At 43.5% G+C, this 26,151-nt stretch overlaps 1 protein-coding gene across 1 annotated transcript in view; it reads right to left on the bottom strand.

Moving 5' to 3' along the window:
• LOC117512248 (sortilin-like) overlaps positions 1–26,151 on the bottom strand; it is a 132,719-nt gene that overhangs the window by 49,274 nt on the left and 57,294 nt on the right. The window contains exons 7-11 of the mRNA XM_034172250.1: positions 18,791–18,840; positions 17,368–17,495; positions 15,733–15,877; positions 9,724–9,879; positions 9,159–9,265 (exon numbers count right to left, since the gene is read on the bottom strand). Coding sequence (XP_034028141.1) covers positions 9,159–9,265; positions 9,724–9,879; positions 15,733–15,877; positions 17,368–17,495; positions 18,791–18,840 — 586 coding nt within the window. The remainder of the gene's footprint in view (positions 1–9,158; positions 9,266–9,723; positions 9,880–15,732; positions 15,878–17,367; positions 17,496–18,790; positions 18,841–26,151) is intronic.

Below are 26,151 nucleotides of genomic sequence, written 5' to 3'. Positions count from 1 at the left end.
TGCTGTATTTGTATGTGTGCTTTTTTATACTTTTATATAATTATTATTACACACACACACAAATGAATTTTGAACAGTGTTCTTGAAGAAAGCGTCTTTATTCACGGTGAACTTTTTTTCCTGTGTCAGCACTGATGAGCGTCCCCCCTCCCCTCCACACTATGGTCCTTGACTTCAGCGCCCTGGATGTTCAGGCGGTTCACTGTTTCACGGACGGTGAGAACCACCAGAGATGGCACAAAAAAGAACAAAACAGTCCGCCGATCCACAGGCTTTGTGCACCGCTTGTGCTTCAGCTGAAGGTGTTTGTGAACTGTCCCAGCGGAAATGGTGCTCTTAAATGTTTGTGTGATATCGGATATCCTACCAAAAACAGCGCTTTATTTTTTTGAGTGACAGTAGACCAATGGCGTGCGAGTTTTGTGTGAAACGCCTTTTTTACGAGATTACACAGGAACGCAATAGAGACCAGAGAAGTCACTCTGTGCAGCTGTAAACTGACAAATTTCAATAGATGTAAGAAAAATTAATAGAGAAAACAGAGCGGGAACACCCTAAACTTGAAAATCGACATGATGGCGCTGAGATGGTAACAACCTGGTGCTGCGCCATGCTTCCATTGCTTCGGGAGAACCATTCATTTATTCATTTTCTGCTGATTATCTGGGTCATAGTGGCAGCTTATCCTACACTTCCCTTTCCTAACTCTTCCTCCCATCAGGGAAATATAATCCCTCTGGCAGGTCCTGGGTTTTGCCCAGACCTCCTCCTGGATGGATGCGCCTGCAAGGCCTGCCTAGGTAGACTACCAATGGGCATCCTCACCAGATGCCCAAACCACCTCAGCTTTTTCGTTATGAAGCAGAAAAGCAGTGGATAGTCAATGGAGAAACTTCATTTCCTCCACTTGAATCCACATCCTTGTTCTTTCTGTCATCAGCCCAAGAGCAGGACCACAGCTATGATAGCACAACAACATCCAGAGACTTCAGGATCACACAGCAAATCTTGTCTGCTCCTGGTGGCTTGCCATTGAGAAGTTTTTTGACTACTTCAGTGAGTTCTGTCAAGGAGAATGCACCAGAGGCGCCCATCTTCCATCCCTGCCCCCTCCAAGCAGAGCATGTTCGTAGGGTGTGGGCCTTTTCCTCTGTCCATGGAGGTGGCACCAAGTTGTTTCTTCAGGCTGAGCACAACCGAGCCCTATGGCTGTAGACCAGGCCACCGGGTGCTTGCCTGAAAGGTACCCCTCCAAGGCATGGCTCTAGGAGGAGGTCCCGGTTTTCCTAATGTTGGTGAAGAGAGTCTTTCCATGTTTGCGTCAATCATAAAATGCCCTTTGGCTCTTGTCACCTGGGACCAATATGCCAAGGGAGGCACAACTGGAATTGAATGCTCCAGACAACACAGCTCCCAGGGTCACTGGAGCCCCCAGACCCTCCTCCATGGCACAATGTCAAATCAGGCAGGGGATAATACAGTAGTGTTCAGAATAATAGTAGTGCTATGTGACTAAAAAGATTAATCCAGGTTTTGAGTATATTTCTTATGGTTACATTGGAAACAAGGTACCAGTAGATTCTGTTGTGTGGGCCGCCAGAAGAGGAGGTACTGCTGGCCCACCACCAGAGGGCGCCCTGCCTGAAGTGCAGGCTTCAGGCACGAGAGGGCGCTGCCGCCTCAGGAACAAGCCGTGACAGCTGTCACTAATCAACCAACCCACATCTGGAATAAAAGCAGGAAGACACCTCCACCACACTGCCGAGATATCATCTTCATCTAGAGGTAATATCCTCAGCCTTTGTGGTAATATTGAAAATCTGTTTATTGTGAGTGTTTGCAGGAGTACTGGTCCTTCTGTGGAGGCTGTGCATTACTGCACTCTTTTTCCTCTGAGGACGCGCTGCAAGTATTGAGTGAGAGGTGGAGGTGGAATTCCCACCAGGATTGTTGCTGGGTGTTCACACACCCACACTTGACTGTCTTTGCTTTCTGCCAGCAGTACCAGATCCGACACGCTGAGACGGTGGCCACCTGGGGACTTCGGGACTTGGTGGCTCCAGTATTCCTCGGGTTCGGTGGTAGTGGAAATCGTGTGGTTCCGGTTCGTTTCCAGACGGGCATCTCTTATCGTCAAGCCTGCCCACACGACACCTTTATTGATTGACTTTTGCACATTCTGAAATCTGCTGTGTTTGGTTGTGTCATTCACAACAGTAAAGTGTTAGAATTTGACTCCTTCCATTGTCCGTTCATTTACGCCCCCTGTTGTGGGTCCGTGTCACTACACTTTCCCAACAGGATATCTCGGCCAGCGTCATGGACTCCGAGGGGCGTCACCAGCCTGTTGAACAGCCAATGGGAGAGCAGGGAGCGCAGGCGTCTGCAGGAGGCGTGATTGGTGAGCTACAGCATATTCTCACCGCCTTTACGGCTCGGATGGATCAAATAGCCGAGCAAAACATCCTCCTGAACCGCAGGGTGGAGGCTCTCTCCGCGCAAGTGGCGGCGAGCGCTCAGGGCGCTGCTGCAGCTCCTCCTCCTGCCGATCCTGTGCTAGATATAAATGTTCCAGTGGTGGTTCAAACAACCCCTCCCACCATCCCCTGAAGCATACATAAGCCCTCCTGAGCCGTACGGAGGTTGTGTGGAGACGTGCGCGGACTTTCTTATGCAGTGTTCGCTCGTCTTCTCACAACGTCCCGTCATGTACGCGTCAGACGCAAGCAAAATAGCTTATGTGATCACTCTGCTTCGGGGAGAGGCACGCGCTTGGGCTACAGCGCATTGGGAGCAAAATTCACGGCTCCTTCACACGTACACTGGGTTTGTGAGGGAGTTCAGAACTGTGTTTGATCACCCTAACAGGGGAGAGACCGCTTCAACTGTGCTGCTGTCAATGAGACAGGGACGCCGGAGCGCAGCCGCTTATGCAGTCGACTTCCGCATCGCGGCTGCGAGGTCCGGCTGGAATAACGTTGCGCTCCGCGCCGCCTTTGTCAACGGACTGTCGTCAGTCCTTAAGGAGCACCTAGTGGCAAAGGATGAACCGCGGGAATTAGAGGGGCTTATTGATCTCGTTATACGGTTAGACAATCGGTTGGAGGAACGCCGTCGGGAACGAGACGAAGGACGTGGCCGGGCGCGCGCCATCCCTCTTCCTTCCGGCTCCGAGAAAGGTCCGCCCTTCCCACGCTCCCTGGCCTCTACGTCCCGTGGGGCGACAGCTCCCCCTGCTGACGAAGCTATGGACACGAGCAGGGCCACATTTAGACCACCTAATAGACAGAGGAGGTTTCCACACGGGGCGTGTTTTGTTTGTGGCTCAATGGAGCATCAATTGAGCAATTGCCCCGAACGGTTAAACACCAACGCCCGCCCCTAGAAACTGGGCTTAGGGTGGGCCAAGAAATTCACGTGGGACACACACATATTGCCGCACGACTCCCAGTTACAATCCTTAGCGGGGATTTAACCCTTCAGGCCTCAGCACGGCTAGACACAGGGTCAGAAGGGAATCTGCTAGACAGCAGATGGGCCAGGGAGGTAGGGCTCCCTCTGGTGGCGCTACCTACACCATTGCAGGTGCGAGCACTAGATGGCACCCTACTCCCTTTACTCACACACAAGACACTACCAGTAACTCTGGTAGTGTCAGGGAATCATAGGGAGGAGATTGAGTTTTTTGTGACTCCTTCTACCTCCCGTGTGATTCTGGGGTTCCCCTGGATGTTGAAACACAATCCCCGGATTGATTGGCCGTCCGGGGTGGTGGTACAGTGGAGCGAGACCTGCCATCGGATGTGTTTGGGATCCTCGGTTCCTCCCGGTTCCCAGGCTAAGGAGCAGGTCAAAGTTCCCCCCAATCTGTCGGCGGTGCCAGTTGAGTACCACGATCTTGCTGACGTTTTTAGCAAGGATCGGGCACTCACTCTTCCCCCGCATCGTCTGTACGATTGTGCCATCGATTTGTTGCCAGGTGTGGAGTTCCCGTCCAGCAGGCTGTACAGCCTCTCCCGACCTGAGCGCGAATCAATGGAGACCTACATCCGGGACTCCTTGGCTGCCGGGTTGATCCGTAACTCCACCTCTCCGATGGGAGCAGGTTTCTTTTTTGTGGGCAAAAAAGATGGCGGTCTTCGTCCATGCATTGACTACCGGGGGCTGAACGAGATCACGGTTCGCAACCGATACCCGTTGCCTTTATTAGATTCAGTGTTCACCCCCCTGCATGGAGCCAAAATCTTCACAAAGTTGGATCTTAGGAACGCATACCACCTAGTTCGGATCCGGAAGGGAGACGAATGGAAGACGGCATTTAACACCCCGTTAGGTCATTTTGAGTACCTGGTCATGCCGTTCGGCCTCACTAACGCCCCTGCGACGTTCCAAGCTTTGGTTAATGACGTCTTGCGGGACTTCCTGCACCGATTCATCTTCGTATACCTGGATGATATACTCATCTTTTCTCCGGACCCTGAGACCCATGTACGGCATGTACGTCAGGTCCTGCAGCGGTTGTTGGAGAACCGGCTGTTTGTGAAGGGCGAGAAGTGTGAGTTCCACCGCACTTCTTTGTCCTTCCTGGGGTTTAGCATCTCCTCCAACTCCGTCACCCCGGATCCGGCCAAGGTTGCAGCGGTGAGAGACTGGCCCCAACCTACCAGCCGTAGGAAGCTGCAACAGTTCCTCGGCTTCGCAAATTTTTACAGGAGGTTCATTAAGGGGTATAGTCAGGTAGTTAGCCCCCTGACGGCCCTGACCTCACCAAAAGTTCCCTTCACTTGGTCGCATCGGTGCGAAGCCCGCGTTTAGGGAGTTGAAACGCCGGTTCTCGACTGCACCGGTCGTGGTGCAGCCCGATCCTAGTCGCCAGTTTGTGGTTGAAGTGGACGCCTCTGACTCAGGGATAGGAGCCGTGCTATCCCAGAGCGGAGAAACCGATAAGGTTCTTCACCCGTGTGCCTATTTTTCCCGCAGGTTGACCCCAGCAGATGGAACTATGACGTGGGCAATCGAGAGCTCCTTGCGGTGAAAGAGGCTCTTGAGGAGTGGAGACACCTGCTGGAGGGAGCGTCAGTGCCTTTCACGGTTTTCACGGACCACCGGAACCTGGAGTATATCAGGACCGCCAAGCGACTGAACCCCAGGCAAGCCCGCTGGTCACTGTTTTTCGGCCGTTTTGACTTCCGGATCACCTACCGCCCCGGGACCAAGAACCAAAGATCGGATGCCCTGTCCCGGGTGCATGAACGGGAAGTCAAGACCGGGCTGTCGGATCCACCGGAACCCATTCTACCGGAGTCCACTATCGTGGCTACCCTGACCTGGGACGTGGAGAAGACCGTCCGGGAGGCCCTGGCACGGAGCCCGGATCAGGACCGAAAGACAGGTTGTACGTCCCACCAGAGGCCAGAGCTGCTGTTCTGGACTTCTGTCACGGGTCCAAGCTCTCCTGCCACCCAGGGGTGCGTAGGACCGTGGCAGTGGTCCGGCAGCGCTTCTGGTGGGCGTCCCTGGAGACTGATGTCCGGGCTTACATCCAGGCCTGCACCACCTGCGCCAGGGGCAAGGCGGACCACCAGAAGGCACAGGGACTCCTACAGCCACTTCCTGTGCCTCACCGCCCCTGGTCCCACATCGGTCTGGATTTTGTCATGGGCTTCCCGCCGTCCCGGGGACACACAACCATCCTCACGATAGTGGACCGATTCTCCAAGGTGGCCCACTTCGTGGCCCTCCCGAAGCTCCCGTCGGCCCAGGAGACGGCGGATCTCCTGGTCCACCATGTCATCCGGCTGCATGGGATACCAACAGACATCGTTTCGGATCGCGGTCCCCAGTTCTCCTCGCAGGTGTGGAGAAGTTTCTGCCGGGAACTGGGGGCCACCGTAAGCCTCTCGTCTGGGTATCACCCACAGAGTAACGGACAGGTCAAACGGGCCAACCAGGAGTTGGAGCAAGCCCTTAGGTGCACGACCTCCGCACACCCGACGGCTTGGAGTGAACATCTGGCCTGGATCGAGTACGCTCATAACAGCCAAGTGTCCTCTGCCACTGGCCTCTCCCCGTTAGAGGTGTGTCTGGGGTACCAACCCCCTTTGTTTCCTTTGGTGGAGGGAGAGGTCGGTGTGCCCTCGGTCCAGGCCCACCTGCGGAGATGCCGTTGGGTGTGGCGCACTGCCCGTTCAGCCTTGTTGAGGGCCCGGACGAGGGCTAAAGCCCATGCAGACCGTCGACGGTCCCCGGCCCCCGCATACCAGCCCGGGCAGGAGGTATGGCTTTCCACTAAGGACATTCCACTCCAGGTCGAGTCCCCCAAGCTAAAAGACCGCTTCATTGGACCCTTCCCCATCCTGAAGGTCCTCAGTCCTACCGCAGTGAGGCTCCAACTCCCCGCCTCACTGCGGATCCATCCGGTTTTCCATGTCTCCCAAATCAAGCCGCATCACACCTCACCCCTCTGTGCACCCGGTCCGGCGCCGCCTCCTGCCCGTATTATCGACGGGGAGCCGGCTTGGACAGTTCGCCGGCTCTTGGACGTCCGTCGAATGGGCCGGGGCTTTCAGTATTTGGTGGACTGGGAGGGGTATGGACCCGAAGAACGCTCCTGGGTGAAGAGGAGCTTCATCCTGGACCCGGCCCTCCTGGCCGATTTCTATCGTCGCCACCCGAACAAGCCTGGTCGGGCGCCAGGAGGCGCCCGTTGAGGGAGGGGGTCCTGTTGTGTGGGCCGCCAGAAGAGGAGGTACTGCTGGCCCACCACCAGAGGGCGTCCTGCCTGAAGTGCGGGCTTCAGGCACGAGAGGGCGCTGCCGCCTCAGGAACAAGCCGTGATGACAGCTGTCACCCATCATCCGTGACAGCTGTCACTAATCAACCAACCCACATCTGGAATAAAAGCAGGAAGACACCTCCACCACACTGCCGAGATATCATCTTCATCTAGAGGTAATATCCTCAGCCTTTGTGGTAATATTGAAAATCTGTTTATTGTGAGTGTTTGCAGGAGTACTGGTCCTTTTGTGGAGGCTGTGCATTACTGCACTCTTTTTCCTCTGAGGACACACTGCAAGTATTGAGTGAGAGGTGGAGGTGGAATTCCCACCAGGATTGTTGCTGGGTGTTCACACACCCACACTTGACTGTCTTTGCTTTCTGCCAGCAGTACCAGATCCGACACGCTGAGACGGTGGCCACCTGGGGACTTCTGGACTTGGCGGCTCCAGTATTCCTTGGGTTCGGTGGTAGTGGAAATCGTGTGGTTCCGGTTCGTTTCCAGACGGGCGTCTCTTATCGTCGAGCCTGCCCACACGACACCTTTATTGACTTTTGCACATTCTGAAATCTGCTGTGTTTGGTTGCGTCATTCACAACAGTAAAGTGTTATAATTTGACTCCTTCCATTGTCCGTTCATTTACGCCCCCTGTTGTGGGTCCGTGTCACTACACTTTCCCAACAGATTCAGTAGATTCTCACAAATCCAACAAGACCAAGCATTCATGATATGCACACTCTTAAGGCTATGAAATTGGGCTATTAGTAAAAAAAAGTAGAAAAGGGGTGTTCGCAATAATAGTAGTGTGGCATTCAGTCAGTGAGTTTGTCAATTTTGTGGAACAAACAGGTGTGAATCAGGTGTCCCCTATTTAAGGATGAAGCCAGCACCTGTTGAACATGCTTTTGTCTTTGAAAGCCTGAGGAAAATGGGACGTTCAAGACATTGTTCAGAAGAACAGTGTAGTTTGATTAAAAAGTTGATTGGAGAGGGGAAAACTTATATGCAGGTGCAAAAAATTATAGGGTGTTCATCTACAATGATCTCCAATGCTTTAAAATGGACCAAAAAAAACAGAAAGGCGTGGAAGAAAACGGAAAACAACCATCAAAATGGATAGAAGAATAACCAGAAAAGGCTCACCCATTGATCAGCTCCAGGATGATCAAAGACAGTCTGGAGTTAACTGTAAGTGCTGTGACAGTTAGAAGATGCCTGTGTGAAGCTAATTTATTTGCAAGAATCCCCCGCAAAGTCCCCCTGTTAAATAAAAGACATGTGCAGAAGAGGTTACAATTTGCTAAAGAACACATCAACTGGCCTAAAGAGAAATGGAGGAATATTTTGTGGACTGATGAGAGTAAATTTGTTCTTTTTGGGTCCAATGGCTGCAGACAGTTTGTGAGACAACCCCCAAACTCTGAATTCAAGCCACAGTTCACAGTGAAGACAGTGAAGCATGGTGGTGCAAGCATCATGATATGGGCATGTTTCTCCTACTATGGTGTTGGGCCTATATATCGCATACCAGGTATCATGGATCAGTTTGGATATGTCAAAATGCTTGAAGAGGTCATGTTGCCTTATGCTGAAGAGGACATGCCCTTGAAATGGGTGTTTCAACAAGACAATGGCCCCAAGCACACTAGTAAACGAGCAAAATCTTGATTCCAAACCAACAAAATTAATGTTTGGAGTGGCCTACCCAATCCCCGGACCTAAATCCAATTGAGAACTTGTGGGGTGACATCAAAAAAGCTGTTTCTGAAGCAAAACCAAGAAATGTGAATGAATTGTGGAATGTTGTTAAAGAATCTTGGAGTGGAATAACAGCTGAAAGGTGCCACAAGTTGGTTGACTCCATGCCTCGCAGATGTGACGAAATCATGAAAAACTGTGGTTATACAACTAAATATTAGTTTAAAATTGACGAACTCACTGACTGAATGCCACACTACTATTATTGTGAACACCCCCTTTTCTACTTTATTTACTAATAGCCCAATTTCATAGCCTTAAGAGTGTGCATATCATGAATGCCTGATCTTGTTGGATTTGTGAGAATCTACTGAATCTACTGGTACCTTGTTTCCCATGTAACAATAAGAAATATACTCAAAACCTGGATTAATCTTTTTAGTCACATAGCACTACTATTATTCTGAACACTACTGTATATTAGTTTGTCATAGTTTTATGGAAATATAAAAAAAACCACATTATCTATACTAAAAAAGTTTAATTAGTTCATCCAAATCAGACTGATCATTTCAACTACTATCATGGGGATTGGCTGAAACCATTTTGAACAATTCTTGTAACTATCTAACAAATCAACAGGCCATTTTCTGTCCCTTTTCCCAAATGTCCTCTCTTTACCTTTACAGGGTGTCTGCCTGTAGTGTTACACTTGCTATTGGCAGGTGTCTGAAGGGGAACCCATTCTCCTCCCTGGTCAAAGGAGACCACACTTTGCACAGATCCATCTGCAACAACAAGACAAGAAAGATTTACCATTGACAGGCAGTCACAGCCATTTAGCACAAAAAAGTCCTACTGAGCCCAAACACTGAAAGCTTGAATTCAGTGAGAACACAAGAAAGAATAAGTAACTGCTCTGGAAAAATGATCAAAGAAGGCTCATGTAGAAGATTACAACAAAGAAAAATAAACACAAGGAAGAGAATGACACATGGGATGTTTCAAGTGCAAACAAAGTCAGTGGAGGATAGAAATGGAGTTAAGATTTAGCTGGTGACACTGAAGTGCCAGCCAGCCTCACAGAGACAGCACATTTAACACCGAGCAGCTAATGAAATATTTACCTAACGCCTGCCTTTCAGTATGTAGTGAAGTCATGCATGTTTGTGTTTGTTGAGGAACTGGAAGCAGAGACACACTTTGTTGTTGTTAAATGCAAATTAATGCATTTGGCTAGACGTACCTTCAGAAAGGACACTGGTGATGAAAACTCCTCTCAGGGACGTGACGTTAGTGAAGTCTGTATCACCCCCTGTGGTGATGTACAAGTGGCGCTCCAATGACTTGGAGTAGACCAATCCACGGTCATCTGATACATAAACAGTTCCAATATCTGTATCTGTACACAGGGAAAACAAACTGGATTACACAGTGATGCACAGCCGATGACTGGAAATAACTACTGAAGACTATGATGGCACTCATTTCAAAGCACAGTTTCACAAATGCTCATAACACTTTACATTATAATGTTAAAAATAGCCTTTTCAAAAAAAATAAAGTTTGACATGGAAAAGCCACGTATTTCTTACAGACAGACTTCATCTGGGGCATGCCCCCCCCAGGCATATTAATGTGTACTCAGTAACACATTTTTGAATTTATTTTTAATCCATCTGACAGAAACACTGCATCAATCAATCAATCAATCAATCAATCAATCAATCAATTTTATTTATATAGCACCAAATCACAACAAACAGTTGCCCCAAGGTGCTTTATATTGTAAGGCAAGGCCATACAATAATTACGTAAAAACCCCAACGGTCAAAACGACCCCCTGTGAGCAAGCACTTGGCGACAGTGGGAAGGAAAAACTCCCTTTTAACAGGAAGAAACCTCTAGCAGAACCAGGCTCAGGGAGGGGCAGTCTTCTGCTGGGACTGGTTGGGGCTGAGGGAGAGAACCAGGAAAAAGACATGCTGTGGAGGGGAGCAGAGATCAATCACTAATGATTAAATGCAGAGTGGTGCATACAGAGCAAAAAGAGAAAGAAACACTCAGTGCATCATGGGAACCCCCCAGCAGTCTAAGTCTATAGCAGCATAACTAAGGGATGGTTCAGGGTCACCTGATCCAGCCCTAACTATAAGCTTTAGCAAAAAGGAAAGTTTTAAGCCTAATCTTAAAAGTAGAGAGGGTGTCTGTCTCCCTGATCTGAATTGGGAGCTGGTTCCACAGGAGAGGAGCCTGAAAGCTGAAGGCTCTGCCTCCCATTCTACTCTTACAAACCCTAGGAACTACAAGTAAGCCTGCAGTCTGAGAGCGAAGCGCTCTATTGGGGTGATATGGTACTATGAGGTCCCTAAGATAAGATGGGACCTGATTATTCAAAACCTTATAAGTAAGAAGAAGAATTTTAAATTCTATTCTAGAATTAACAGGAAGCCAATGAAGCGAGGCCAATATGGGTGAGATATGCTCTCTCCTTCTAGTCCCCGTGATCCATTAGCTAGTGTACACATTCACAAACACACAATATACTCTTCTTTGGTATAAACTGTTTGAGGAAGGACTTTATGGTTATAAAATATAAAGAGTAGTCATCAGATCACTGACTGGCCATTAGTTAAACTGAAGAACATTTTTATACATTGATGGGGTTCGTAACAGTGAATAGTGGCGACTACTGTCTCTTTACAAACATGGGGTCAGGCTAAGGGTTTCACAGGGAAAGACTCATCTGCACTAAATGTGCACATGCAGAAATGTCATCCAGTAAATGTGCATAAGCAGCCAGATAAAGAACTTAAACAGGGGAGTTCCGTTTACTACACTCAAAAACATGACTCATTGGATGAACTCAATTCAATTATGTGCAGGATTTCCATCTAATAAATACATGTAGCCCCAACTCAAATAAAGCACATGCAAGATCATTTAATTTAGCTGGGACTACATATGGAAATCCAATCCAATGAATCAGTTTTTTGAGTGGTTGGCTGCTACATTAAAATTTGGTTTGTATTTCGTAGCTCCACGCTTTTTTGCAGATCACATACAAGACAGACTGACGAGCATAATCCCTGTGAATAAATCCACTCTATTGGAAATTCTCCCAAATAAAAATAGATAAAATATATATCTTAGTAAATCTATTAAATTAATGAAGTATATAACAACCCATATAACAATGGTTAACTATTTTAGTGGGTTTCTTTAGCTAACCATATATATGACATTTTATTTGATAAACTATACTTTATGATTACAGCCAATGAACCTGGCTGTAATCTGTTGAATCTTTAGTAGAACAATTATTGAGAAAATACTGATAAACATGTTCCAAGGTCCTACTAAATTATATACATTTTATCCAGTTGTAGTTCATAATCAGCAAATGCTGTCATTGTGCTGGAGCACAAGTTACAGCCTTTATATAATATGCTGTATAATTGGTTTGGCAATCGCTTGCTGTAGGTGATGTCAAGGCGCTGACATCGCACACATGTCACATAATGCAATGCTAACAAACATCACATACCACAATGCTAATGAGCTAATACTTAGCATGAACTGACTGAGCAACAGGATTTATAACTCATTTTTCATTAATTTCCTTACTTTCCTTGCATATTCCAATCAAGGGTCATGGGAAAGTTGGAACCTATCCAAACAATCATAGGGCAAGAGACAGGGTGAACCCTGGACAGGCCACCAGTCTACGGCCAATTTAAAGCATCAATTTTGCATGTCTCTGAAAGTTGCAGTAAGCCGAATGACCTAGAGTGAACTCACACAAACATGGGGAGAACATACAAAACACCACACAGAAAGGACCAGGTGGAAGTAATCCCAGAACCTTCTCTCTGTAAGGAATGTCATGGTCTAGTGGTTAAAGTGTTGGGTTAGAGACCAGAGGATCCTTGGTTCAAATCCAGCCTGACCGGAAAATCACTAAGGGCCCTTGGCCAAGGTCCTTAATCCCCTAATTGCTCCCGGTGCGTAGTGGGCGCCTTGCATGGAAGCTGCCTCACATCGGAGTGAATGTGAGGCACTGATGTGTAAAGTGCTTTGAGCATATGATGCAGAAGGAAAAGCGCTATACGAGGTCTGTCCATAAAGTATCGTACCTTTTTATTTTTTTTTAAACTATATGGATTTGATTCATATGTTTTCATGTCAGACAAACTTGAACCCTTGTGCGCATGCGTGAGTTTTTCCACGCCTGTCGGTGACGTCATTCGCCTGTGAGCACGCCTTGTGGAAGGAGTGGTCCCGCCCCGTCGTCGGATTTTCATTGTCTGGAAATGGCGGAATGATTTGGGTTTTTTTTCCATCAGAATTTTTTCAGAAGCTGTTAGGGACTTGCACCTGGAAACCATTCGAAAAATTTATCTGGCTTTCGGTGAAAATTTTACGGGCTTCACAGAGAATAAGGTCTGTTAGTACAGCTTTAAGGACCCCTTTAAGGACGCACAAGCACAAGCCACCGGACCATTTCTAAACGGATGGCTCTGTGGATACGAGACCACCGTGTGCTCTTTCTCTGGTTATCACAAGAGCTGGACATCAGCCATTTTCCGGCAGATTTCACTTTTAACAAGAGATTTTGTCATGGAAAGCCGCACGGAGCCTTTGTGCGTCACGACCGATTCGCTGTTCAAGCGAGACAAAGAACGCCTCCGTTTCGGCGTGCCAGAGGACAAGTTCGGACATGCCCAGCTCTCCACAATTTCTCTAACTCACTCGACTGGTAAGCATTGAAAGCCGAGATAGACATGTCCGAACTTGTCCTCTGGCACGCCGAAACGGAGGTGTTCCTTTGTCTCGCTTCCAAAGCGAATTGGTCTTTACGCGCGAAGCCTCCGCGCGGCTTTCCATGACAAAATCTCTTGTTAAAAGTGAAATCTGACGGAAAATGGCTGATGTCCAGCTCTTGTGATAACCAGAGAAAGAGTACACGACGGTCTCGTATCCACAGAGCCATCCGTTTAGAAATGGTCCAGTGGCTTGTGCCGCGTCATCGCAGCTCGGAGCGCGGTGCGCCGAGCATCCTTAAAGGGGTCCTTAAAGCTGTACTAACAGACCTTATTCTCTGTGAAGCCCGTAAAATTTTCACCGAAAGCCAGATAAATTTTTCGAATGGTTTCCAGGTGCCAGTCTCTAACAGCTTCTGAAAAAATTCTGATGGAAAAAAAACCCAAATCATTCCGCCATTTCCAGACAATGAAAATCCGACGATGGGGCGGGACCACTCCTTCCACAAGGCGTGCTCACAGGCGAATGACGTCACCGACAGGCGTGGAAAAACTCATGCATGCGCACAAGGGTTCAAGCTTGTCTGACGTGAAAACATATGAATCAAATCCATATAGTTTAAAAAAAATAAAAAGGTACGATACTTTATGGACAGACCTCGTATAAATATGCAGTCCATTTACCATTTAATCAATCAATCAATTTTATTTATATAGCGCCAAATCACAACAAACAGTTGCCCCAAGGCGCTTTATATTATAAGGCAAGGCCATACAATAATTGCGTAAAAACCCCAATGGTCAAAACGACCCCCTGTGAGCAAGCACTTGGCGACAGTGGGAAGGAAAAACTCCCTTTTAACAGGAAGAAACCTCCAGCAGAACCAGGCTCAGGGAGGGGCAGTCTTCTGCTGGGACTGGTTGGGGCTGAGGGAGAGAACCAGGAAAAAGACATGCTGTGGAGGGGAGCAGAGATCAATCACTAATGATTAAATGCAGAGTGGTGCATTACAGAGCAAAAAGAGAAAGAAACACTCAGTGCATCATGGGAACCCCCCAGCAGTCTAAGTCTATAGCAGCATAACTAAGGGATGGTTCAGGGTCACCTGATCCAGCCCTAACTATAAGCTTTAGTAAAAAGGAAAGTTTTAAGCCTAATCTTAAAAGTAGAGAGGGTGTCTGTCTCCCTGATCCGAATTGGGAGCTGGTTCCACAGGAGAGGAGCCTGAAAGCTGAAGGCTCTGCCTCCCATTCTACTCTTACAAACCCTAGGAACTACAAGTAAGCCTGCAGTCTGAGAGCGAAGCGCTCTATTGGAGTGATATGGTACTATGAGGTCCCTAAGATAAGATGGGACCTGATTATTCAAAACGTTGTAAGTAAGAAGAAGAATTTTAAATTCTATTCTAGAATTAACAGGAAGCCAATGAAGAGAGGCCAATATGGGTGAGATATGCTCTCTCCTTCTAGTCCCCGTTAGTACTCTAGCTGCAGCATTTTGAATTAACTGAAGGCTTTTCAGGGAACTTTTAGGACAACCTGATAATAATGAATTACAATAGTCCAGCCTAGAGGAAATAAATGCATGAATTAGTTTTTCAGCATCACTCTGAGACAAGACCTTTCTAATTTTAGAGATATTGCGTAAATGCAAAAAAGCAGTCTTACATATTTGTTTAATATGCGCTTTGAATGACATATCCTGATCAAAAATGACTCCAAGATTTCTCACAGTATTACTAGAGGTCAGGGTAATGCCATCCAGAGTAAGGATGTGGTTAGACACCATGTTTCTAAGATTTGTGGGGCCAAGTACAATAACTTCAGTTTTATCTGAGTTTAAAAGCAGGAAATTAGAGGTCATCCATGTCCTTATGTCTGTCAGACAATCCTGCAGTTTAGCTAATTGGTGTGTGTCCTCTGGCTTCATGGATAGATAAAGCACTGTTGCCATTTAAGGCAACAGTGCTAATGTTCTCAAATAATGTTCTGTTATTATGTTCTCAAAACTACATATTTTCATATGACTTTATATGACATCTGAGGGGAAATAAAGATCATTTAACTATGTCTGGTTTTTGAGGTTTTTTGCCAGACAAACACACTGAACAGACACACTGAAAAAGGTCTGTTGGATTTACCTGACTTAAATATGTACACTGGTTGTACATGATCAGAATGTGCCCAACAGACATGATTTTTTTTAATGTATCTAATTAAGATACATAAGAAAATTATGTTATTCAGACACATTTTGATCATGTGCAACCAATGTACATCTCTTAAGCACTATGCAGTTATGGCTGTTGGAAGGTTTTTTATATAAACAGTCATTCTGATTTGCATTAGCATGACATGCAGATTCAGAATAACGATTTTTCATCATGAAAAATTCTTAAATGAAGGCTGTTAGGGGAAAAAGTAACATTCAAACATATGCACCAGAGATCTTCAAACAGTACACACCAAACAAAATGGCTGAATGAACTGACCTCCTTCTTCATCAACATGTATGAAGACCATTTCATCATTCGCTGCCAAGATAGAGTAGAACTGCTCATGACTAACAGCTGGCAGCTGGGCCATGTTCCATACATCACCTTGATCCACTGACACGTGGATCATTCGCAAAGTTCCCTACAGACAAGAAGATGGGGGAAGGAGGGTGATAAAAAAGAGAAAGAGATTGAAAAAAGACCAACAGTGAGACAGAAATATGGAGGCAATGTGCAAGAGAAAAAATAAATAGACTTGTGCAATCTACTTAGCACACACAAACACTACTTACAAGTGTCTAAAAAGTACTGATCTCCTTAACATTTTACATGTTTTTGTTTTATGACATTAAACCAACATCAAAGCAACTGGGGCTTCTTTTGATATTTTTTAAAAATTATATTCTTCAATCTGAAAATGAATCTCTAACATATTTATAAAGCCATGAAAACACGTTAGTTTGCCAGCAAACCTGTCCGAAACTGAAGCCTACACTCATTAACAGTGCAATTTTAAGTTATTTTTATTTTGTTTTTGTCTTTGTGTATAGTGTGTAGTTGTGATGACCTACATCACCTAGATTATGTGCTATAGGTCAAGAGCATTTCACGCCTGCTGAGCAGAAGCAGAGACAAGGCAAAACAAGAGGTTTACCTGCACTGGAGGTACAAACAAAAGGACTCGCATATGGATCAGGATTCATTAAGATGATAACGCTTTTCCATAAAATGCTCAAAGAAGATCAAAATCCGGTCATATTTACACCTTAACTCAACAGGCTGGTGACTGCCTGCGAACCTGAATGTGAGATTTAATGGCTTGCTAAATGACAGTCGTGAAAGTCCAGAACAAGATCTGAACAAAGGTTCATGTCAATGGTTTGCAAGCAGATTCCACAGCCAGAGAGAGACCAGCCAGTGATGTCACCATGTCTCTCTACTCTGATTGGCTGTAACCCTCATGCAAAAATGGATTTGCATGATTCACAGCAAAAAATAAGGAAACAGAATGTGACTTCTTGACATTTAAAAATAGGTCAAGGTCCGCCATCTTTGAACTTGTCCAAGGTCTGTGTCCCAAGAATGTTCACTGTGAATTTGTAGACCCTGGCAGTAATAGGACTGGACTTATGCTGAGTACAGACAGACTAAATGGACTGAAGGACACAAAGCCTTCTCAATACCCGATGGCCATATTTTGATGACCTCAGGTAAAAATGTTTGAAATAGTGCATTTAAGATGAGCCAAAAATCACCGAGAAACTCTGGCAATTATTACATAAGTCCACCTCCCGAATGACGAACTACTCCCATTTGAATACGGCTAAAGAATAAGAATGTAGTTCATAGTAAGGAAACTAAATCTCAGTGCATCATATCAGAATGGTATTTTTAATTACTACTTATATTGCCAATATGTTGAAATCTCAAAATATTTCTCTAAATTCTACAAATCCTAAGGCCCAACTTTTAAACAAATCACATACCCCATCATATCGCCTCAGTGAGACATACGTACTGCATTTCAAATCAGACTAAAACTTTCTTACATAATGTAAAAAATTTTGAATCTAAATTTTTGCCCAGTTATGCATGCTCATGTTTCTGACAATGACGTAAACATACACTAACCTTGCCTGTCATCACAGAGGCAAAAATGAAGCGTCCACCCATGCCAAAGGAGTAAATTTTATTGCTGATAGTCTTGACAGTTTTTCCATGGTCTGTTGATCTCTTTAGTTCAAGCATTCCCCTGTCAACTAAAAAAGAAGAAGAGGAAGTGGTAAGTCCTGTACAGGTACTGAACACCATTGGACCTGTGCTTATCCCTGAATAACTTAAGAGTGAAGTGGAGGAGAGTCTGCGACTCCCCGTGGACAAAATGCCAGTTTATCACAGGTTACTTTCCCAGCCTAGGCTGGTATCCATTTATAGCTAGATGAAGTTGGACAAGAGACATACTAGAACCATAAAATTCATAAAGAGCATCAATGCTGCTTATAAAATTGACAAAGGAATTTGAGACTAAAACATAAAAATAAGTAGAAGTTCTATTCTTTATCTGGTCTTGATCATTTGGTATATTGATACCATGTGGCATTCTAATCAGTCAGACATATTTTTGGATGCATTTGTTACTTCCTGTATCACATGAAATTAACATTTCAATTCACAGTATTACTCTTGAACCAATCCAAATTCCATCAGGTCAGGTCTGGAACTATGCAGTGATGAGACATGTTGCTACATCAAGCATACTACATTTGGACAATTTATGTAATTGTGAATCTACATCAACATTATGGACTTGAAATCAAAAACAACCAAGCTTTGCTTATTGTGTTGACTTTCAACTTCTATTCTAGGGGTTTAACAAAAACACAATGCATTCAGAATTTAGGAAGAAAAGTGGCTGTAAATGTAATAATTAGTATTAACAATAATCCTTATCTGTAGTTTGTCCAAATTCTTACTGGCTATGAAAACAAAGCCACTATGTTTACAAATGGTTTTAATGTTGTAATGATACATTTTTGTTAAACCCCTTGAATCTGCAAACAAACTGCAGTACAAGCACATCCTGATTGTTTCATTTAAACTCCATTGTGACGTGTACAGGTGCAAGACAAAAAGTACACAAAGACCTGTGTCACTCTACAAATACTTATGTGCCTAATTTTGCTTCACGTCACAAGGAAATATAAAGTTTTGCATCCAACATGTTTAAATGGATATAAATTGAATGTTTAAAATGTCAACAGCCATTCAGTGTTGGACACTGCCCCATTTACAACTGCAAAGACTCTCTTCCACTCACATCTAATGAGTAAACATCATCTGTCCAGCATCCCCATTAAGTGCTTTTTCACAAAACAAGTTCAGTTACTTAGCTGCCAAAAGTTTGGTAAGTGAAAAGTATGTGTCAATTAACATCCAAACACACATCAGTGATTCACAATACATCTGCTGGCTTTTTGCGATCTACAAGGTAACAGACAAGAACTTTAAAAATGCACTTTTCATTTAATTGTATCCTTAAAATATTATCACTTACTGCAGGATCCATTAACATGGGCAGTGAAGAAAAGTGTGCTTTTTCTTCCCCTATAAAACAGAGCAGAATATAATAAGGATTAGCCAGACTTTACAGCTCAAGGTGTATACAGATGATGTAGGCAAAATTCATATAACCAGGTTGGCACAGTAGGAGATACACTCCAAAAACAAAACAAACAAGTGAGTGCTTTACAAACCCCATTCACATTAGTATACTGAGAATATATCAACAACACATAACATGATATTTGGTGACATGCATTATGATGTGTTTCCATGTAGTAATATCAGAGGGCCTGGAAATCACGCATATTCACAAGTGGTTTTGCTACCACATCCATTGGCAAATTGCAAGCCTCGACCTATCCAGGCTAAGGAGCCTCCAAAAATTACTGACATTCTCTTCCAGGTATTTTGATGTAAATGAAGGCCAAAACATAATATTCATACATTCATCCCACGTCTTGCCTTAAGAAAATTGACTATGACAGTGATGATTTACTGCAAATTCGCCAAACAGCACATAGAAGAGGAAGCCAGCATTACTTTTGTTGCTTCTGTTCATCAACTTTGGACATCTATATTATAATAACCAAGTGCGTGCGTGTGGTTGTGCATGGCTTCGATCACGCAAAAACCGTTTGGCATACTTATGTATTTTGGGTCAAGAATGAACACTAGGGTTATGACAAATCTCAAATTTATTAGCCTGGGGTTATAAATGATGAACTTCTACCTAAAACTCACAAAAATGACTTTGGTCTTGCCAGACCTTGAAAAAACCTCCCGCACCTAAGACAGTTTCATATTTCACATTAAAACACCTAGCAGCTCTAACACTCTTTATTATAAGATGTCAGTTTTACATGCAATACACATGAGGAATACATGAAAATGAGTATATATAGCATTTGTAGTGTTTTTACTAGTGTTTCAGATTTGTGTATTAGTGTTAATAAATTTGCTGTTATGATATTTGTCTGTTTTGCAAGGAGAACGAACCTCCATCAACTTTACAGCTCTCTCAGCTACAACCCCTGGCAAACATTATGGAATCACCGGCCTCGGAGGATGTTCATTCAGTTGTTTAATTTTGTAGAAAAAAAGCAGATCACAGACATGACACAAAATTAAAGTCATTTCAAATGGCAACTTTCTGGCTTTAAGAAACACTATAAGAAATCAGAAAAAAAAAAATTGTGGCAGTCAGTAATGGTTACTTTTTTAGACCAAGAAGAGGGAAAAAAAATATGGACTCACTCAATTCTGAGGAAAAAATTATGGAATCACCCTGTAAATTTTCATCCCCAAAACTAACACCTGCACCAAATCAGATCTGCTCGTTAGTCTGCATCTAAAAAGGAGTGATCACACCTTGGAGAGCTGTTGTACCAAGTGGACTGACATGAATCATGGCTCCAACACGAGAGATGTCAATTGAAACAATGGAGAGGATTATCAAATTCTTAAAAGAGGGTAAATCATCACGCAATGTTGCAAAAGATGTTGGTTATTCACAGTCAGCTGTGTCTAAACTCTGGACCAAATACAAACAACATGGGAAGGTTGTTAAAGGCAAACATACTGGTAGACCAAGGAAGACATCAAAGCGTCAAGACAGAAAACTTAAAAGCAATATGTCTCAAAAATCGAAAATGCACAACAAAACAAATGAGGAACGAATGGGAGGAAACTGGAGTCAACGTCTGTGACCGAACTGTAAGAAACCGCCTAAAGGAAATGGGATTTACATACAGAAAAGCTAAACGAAAGCCATCATTAACACCTAAACAGAAAAAAAACAAGGTTACAATAGGCTAAGGAAAAGCAATCGTGGACTGTGGATGACTGGATGAAAGTCATATTCAGTGATGAATCTCGAATCTGCTTTGGGCAAGGTGATGATGCTGGAACTTTTGTTTGGTGCAGTTCCAATGAGATTTATAAAGGTGACTGCCTGAAGAGAACAGGTAAATTTCCACAGTCATTGATGATATGGGGCTGCATGTCAGGTAAAGGCACTGGGGAGATGGCTGTCATTACATCATCAATAAATGCACAAGTTTACGTTGATATTTTGGACACTTTTCTTATCCCATCAATTGAAAGGATGTTTGTGGATGATGAAATCATTTTTCAAGATGATAATGCATCTTGCCATAGAGCAAAAACTGTGAAAACATTCCTTGCAAAAAGACACATAGGGTCAATGTCATGGCCTGCAAATAGTCCGGATCTTAATCCAATTGAAAATCTTTGGAAGTTGAAGAATATGGTCCATGACAAGGCTCCAACCTGCAAAGCTGATCTGGCAACAGCAATCAGAGAAAGTTGCAGTCAGATTGATGAAGAGTACTGTTTGTCACTCATTAAGTCCATGCCTCAGAGACTGCAAGCTGTTATAAAAGCCAGAGGTGGTGCAACAAAATACTAGTGATGTGTTGGAGCGTTCTTTTGTCTTTCATGATTCCATAATTTTTTCCTCAGAATTGAGTGATTCCATATTTTTTTCCCTCTGCTTGGTCTAAAAAAAGTACCCGTTACTGACTGCCACAATTCTTTTTTCCTGATTTCTTTTAGTGTTTCTTAAAGCCAGAAAGTTGCCATTTGAAATGACTTTAGTTTTGTGTCATGTCTGTGATCTGCTTTTTTTCTACAAAATTAGACAACTGAATGAACATCTTCCAAGGCCGGTGATTCCATAATTTTTGCCAGGGGTTGTACTATGTTGGAGCGAGGCACATCAGGGTCACACTCACCACTGCTTCCTTCCTCACTATCACTGGATTCAGAGATAACCGTTTGGCTTGTCGAGGGTTCTGATGTGTGTTTGGCCCTTTTTGATGGATGGATTGTTGACATAGGAGCCACTTTCACAGTTGTATATCCCACCCTGCCTCCTGATTTAATTTGTCTTTTGTACAGTTCTTTGTCCTCACTACAAAGCCAATTTCTATTTGTTTTTGTAATATCGAACAGATGAGCAAGATTTTCTTCAAATTCTGCATTTGGTCGCTTTCTGTGTTTTTCAAAAGATGTGATAAGTTTGTCAACCTTTGCAGACACTTGTTGTTTGGAAAGAACAGGAAAATTCAGCTTCTCCCAAAGCTCAACAATTCCTCAGATATTTTTTCTGAGTTGGTCATGTCGTCCTTTCAATTCATCAAAAATTCCCAAGAATCTTCCAACGATATCTCTGTTGGAAGGCACAACCCATAATGTTTCACTCATATCTTGTTTTAGCTCTAGTATACAAGGACGGCACTTTGTGCTTGATTTCAATATCTCTGTTGGAAGGCACAACCCATAATGTTTCACTCATATCCTGTTTTAGCTCTAGTATACAAGGACGGCGCTTTGTGCTTGATTTCAATATTTGTGCTCATTTTTCCTCAGCTACTTCCACTGCTGATTTTGACATTTTACTTCGCAAGCACGTATTTCCAAAAAGAAGAACTCAACAGCAGATCCTCCAAAGCAATACTGCAAAGAAAGCAAAACTGTATGAATGATGTGATGTGAACAACTATACACTGGTGTAAATGCTATGAACTACAAAAGCAGAACACTGCAATAGATCAGCTCATCACATTATTTATACATTTTATTTTATCTGTTATCAATTTTATCTAGTTTACCTTTATTTTTTATTTCTTTTAATTATTGTTTATTAATATATTTTAGCAATATTTATTTGTATATATTTTCTTGATACTTGTTCATTCTTTTCTTATTACGTTATTTTTAAATAGTATTGTGTAAACTCGTATTTTTAAAAGTGATGTGGTGCTAGGTACGGAAGGTTTTTTCATGATCCAATGAAATAAACTTCAAAAAAGTGATCTATGGGTAAAAGTTCATCAAATGCAACATCAGGAAAATGAAAGTTTTGAAAAAGGTTTTGTAGTCATAACCCTAATGAAAATTGTGAAAACGGAAAGTTGACAGGACAAATATTTTTTACGAAATTAGCAATTTTAGCTAACCAGTAAACAATGGATATTGTGCTGCAATGCACCATGGGATTTCAGGGTTTTGAGGTTTTAAATGTTATTGTGGTTCATGTTAGTTTAACAGTGTTGTTAGTGTTATTGATTTATTGTGTTTTTGTAGTTCAATTGGTTTAGCCAGTTTAGTAAAGTGTTACATTGTTCTAACCATGAGTGGGTTAAGTCTCATGTTGGTACCATGAGTGTAATGTGTAGTGGTTTTAATGTCTTCCAACACATCTCGGTTTGTCAAATTAAAAGCACCTGCTTACAGCAGTACAGACAAACTGGACAGCTGACATTTGACATTTGGTATGCTGATGTATTTTGTGTCAAAGATGAACACTGCAAAAAGGGAACATTGATAAGACTAATATTTTGGAGAAGTTACGGATATTGGCTAACAGTAATTAATTAGATTACCCGTTACTGAAAAATATATGCTGTTTGTAACGGCATTTATTTTAATGGTATTATTCCCATCACTGATCACCACCAGTAAGATGTTTTTGTTATAGGTCATCACATCTCTGGCTGTCAGGAAGAATGAAACAGAGTTATAAATGTAACTAAAGTTCTATGAATTCTGGATGATGTTGGCAAGAAGATTCCGTAAAAGACAGCTGCTGTGTCCCAGGCACTTGATCAGGCTGCTTACGTCAAGTAGGTAACGTGTGACTGTTCTTATTATGCCTCGACCTCTGCAACTACACATGCTGTACATCCAGGTCATACATGCCATTTCTGGCAGTCATCCAGAAATCATAGAACCCAAATAACATTCAGAACTCTCGATCTCATTGTACAGACATGGTGTCTTCCTGCTACCAATAGGATGACATGAAACCACTGCACTAGTCACAACCGTCATGAGGTTTTCAGATGGGTGAATGTTTTGAGATTTGTTGACGTCTTGATCGTACCACCAACCTTGTGTGGTCATTTGTCCAAGCCAAGGGCCACTTTCAGACAAACATCATGCTCAGTATCATCCAAGAGGTTATAGAAACTTTGTGGTTTGGTTTTATAGCTTGTCTTGTGTTTGGCTCACGCACCTTGAGTTATCAAATGCATCAAGTGTGCAGTCATGCCCCATCGAATCATGTGCATTCTACCAATACTTACAACTATTCCGACTTCAGAGAACTCATGTATCACATGAAATGACCCTTTTTGTGGCCTGTTCATATCACCTGCTTTGTTTTTATGAATGCTACATTAAAAGCTGCTAAATTTAGTGTCATGTACCAGGATATTCCTCTAAAAACAACGAGAGCCTGTGACAGTTTGGGCACAGCACAGCTAGTCAAACAGTCACCAGTGTTTTACTGTCTGTTTTACATAGGTGCAGCATCACTGTAATTTTTTACAGAGCCATTCTCAAAATGTTTGCCTCAGTCAAAAGATGGCTCAGTATTTTTACAGTCTTATATCTTAAAACACTAGTACAAGCATTTATTAGCTCAAAGTAAAGGACATCAAAGCACACACTTCAGATTACAGTATTACAAATACAGGGTTCATATTTCTCTTTGCTTCAATAGTTTCCCGAAACATGCTGACACAAACTTGGGGTTAAAATACACAATAATTTCAATGTTTCATCTCTTATTGTCCAGCTCATATGAGCCATTTAGATTATTGAATTAATAAATGGACTGCATTTATATAGCGGTTTTCCATCTGCATCAGCCGCTCAAAGCGCTTTAATTTTAAATTATTGTCAAAGCTTCAAACAATATTAGTCCAACTTTCCGCTTTCGTGGCATTCATCCTTGACCCAAAATACATAGGCATACCCAAAGGCAAATATCAGCTCTCCACAGGTTCTCCATGATCAAAGGTAACCACACACACACACACACACACACACACACACACACACACACACACACACACACACACACACACACACGCCACTTCGCTTTGAATATATAGATGATTTACTGCTCCCTCCAGGAATGGCATGCGAGTCCAGAATGTAATTATCAATGTCTATTGTTCACTGTTAGCTAATATCCTTAATTTCTCCAAAAATATTAGTCCAATCAACTTTCCATTTTCGCTGCGTTCATCCTTGACCCAAAATCCATAAGCATACCAAGTTTCTCTGTGATCAAAGCCATACACATGCACGCACTCAGAGGGCACTTGGCTTTTAATATATATATATATATATATATATATATATATATATATATATATATATATATATTATATACTCAACAAAAATATAAACGCAACACTTTTGGTTTTGCTCCCATTTTGTATGAGATGAACTCAACGATCTAAAACTTTTTCCACATACACAATATCACCATTTCCCTCAAATATTGTTCACAAACCAGTCGAAATCTGTGATAGTGAGCACTTCTCCTTTGCTGAGATAATCCATCCCACCTCACAGGTGTGCCATATCAAGATGCTGATTAGACACCATGATTAGTGCACAGGTGTGCCTTAGACTGCCCACAATAAAAGGCCACTCTGAAAGGTGCAGTTTTGTTTTATTGGGGGGGGGGATACCAGTCAGTATCTGGTGTGACCACCATTTGCCTCATGCAGTGCAACACATCTCCTTCGCATCATCCGTGAAGAGAACACCTCTCCAACGTGCCAAACGCCAGCGAATGTGAGCATTTGCCCACTCAAGTCAGTTACGACGACGAACTGGGGTCAGGTCGAGACCCCGATGAGGATGACGAGCATGCAGATGAGCTTCCCTGAGACGGTTTCTGACAGTTTGTGCAGAAATTCTTTGGTTATGCAAACCGATTGTTTCAGCAGCTGTCAGAGTGGCTGGTCTCAGACGATCTTGGAGGTGAACATGCTGGATGTGGAGGTCCTGGGCTGGTGTGGTTACATGTGGTCTGCGGTTGTGAGGCTGGTTGGATGTACTGCCAAATTCTCTGAAACGACTTTGGAGACGGCTTATGGTAGAGACATGAACATTCAATACACGAGCAACAGCTCTGGTTGACATTCCTGCTGTCAGCATGCCAATTGCACGCTCCCTCAAATCTTGCAACATCTGTGGCATTGTGCTGTGTGATAAAACTGCACCTTTCAGAGTGGCTTTTTATTGTGGACAGTCTAAGGCACACCTGTGCACTAATCATGGTGTCTAATCAGCATCTTGATATGGCACACCTGTGAGGTGGGATGGATTATCTCAGCAAAGGAGAAGTGCTCACTATCACAGATTTAGACTGGTTTGTGAACAATATTTGAGAGAAATGGTGATATTGTGTATGTGGAAAAAGTTTTAGATCTTTGAGTTCATCTCATACAAAATGGGAGCAAAACCAAAAGTGTTGCGTTTATATTTTTGTTGAGTAAGCTGTTTGCTCATGGTTTGTCTCCAATAATT

Source organism: Thalassophryne amazonica, chromosome 6 (assembly GCF_902500255.1).
Source record: "Thalassophryne amazonica chromosome 6, fThaAma1.1, whole genome shotgun sequence".
NCBI classification, from domain to species: domain Eukaryota; kingdom Metazoa; phylum Chordata; class Actinopteri; order Batrachoidiformes; family Batrachoididae; genus Thalassophryne; species Thalassophryne amazonica.
This window is presented reverse-complemented; position numbering and strand designations above follow the sequence as displayed.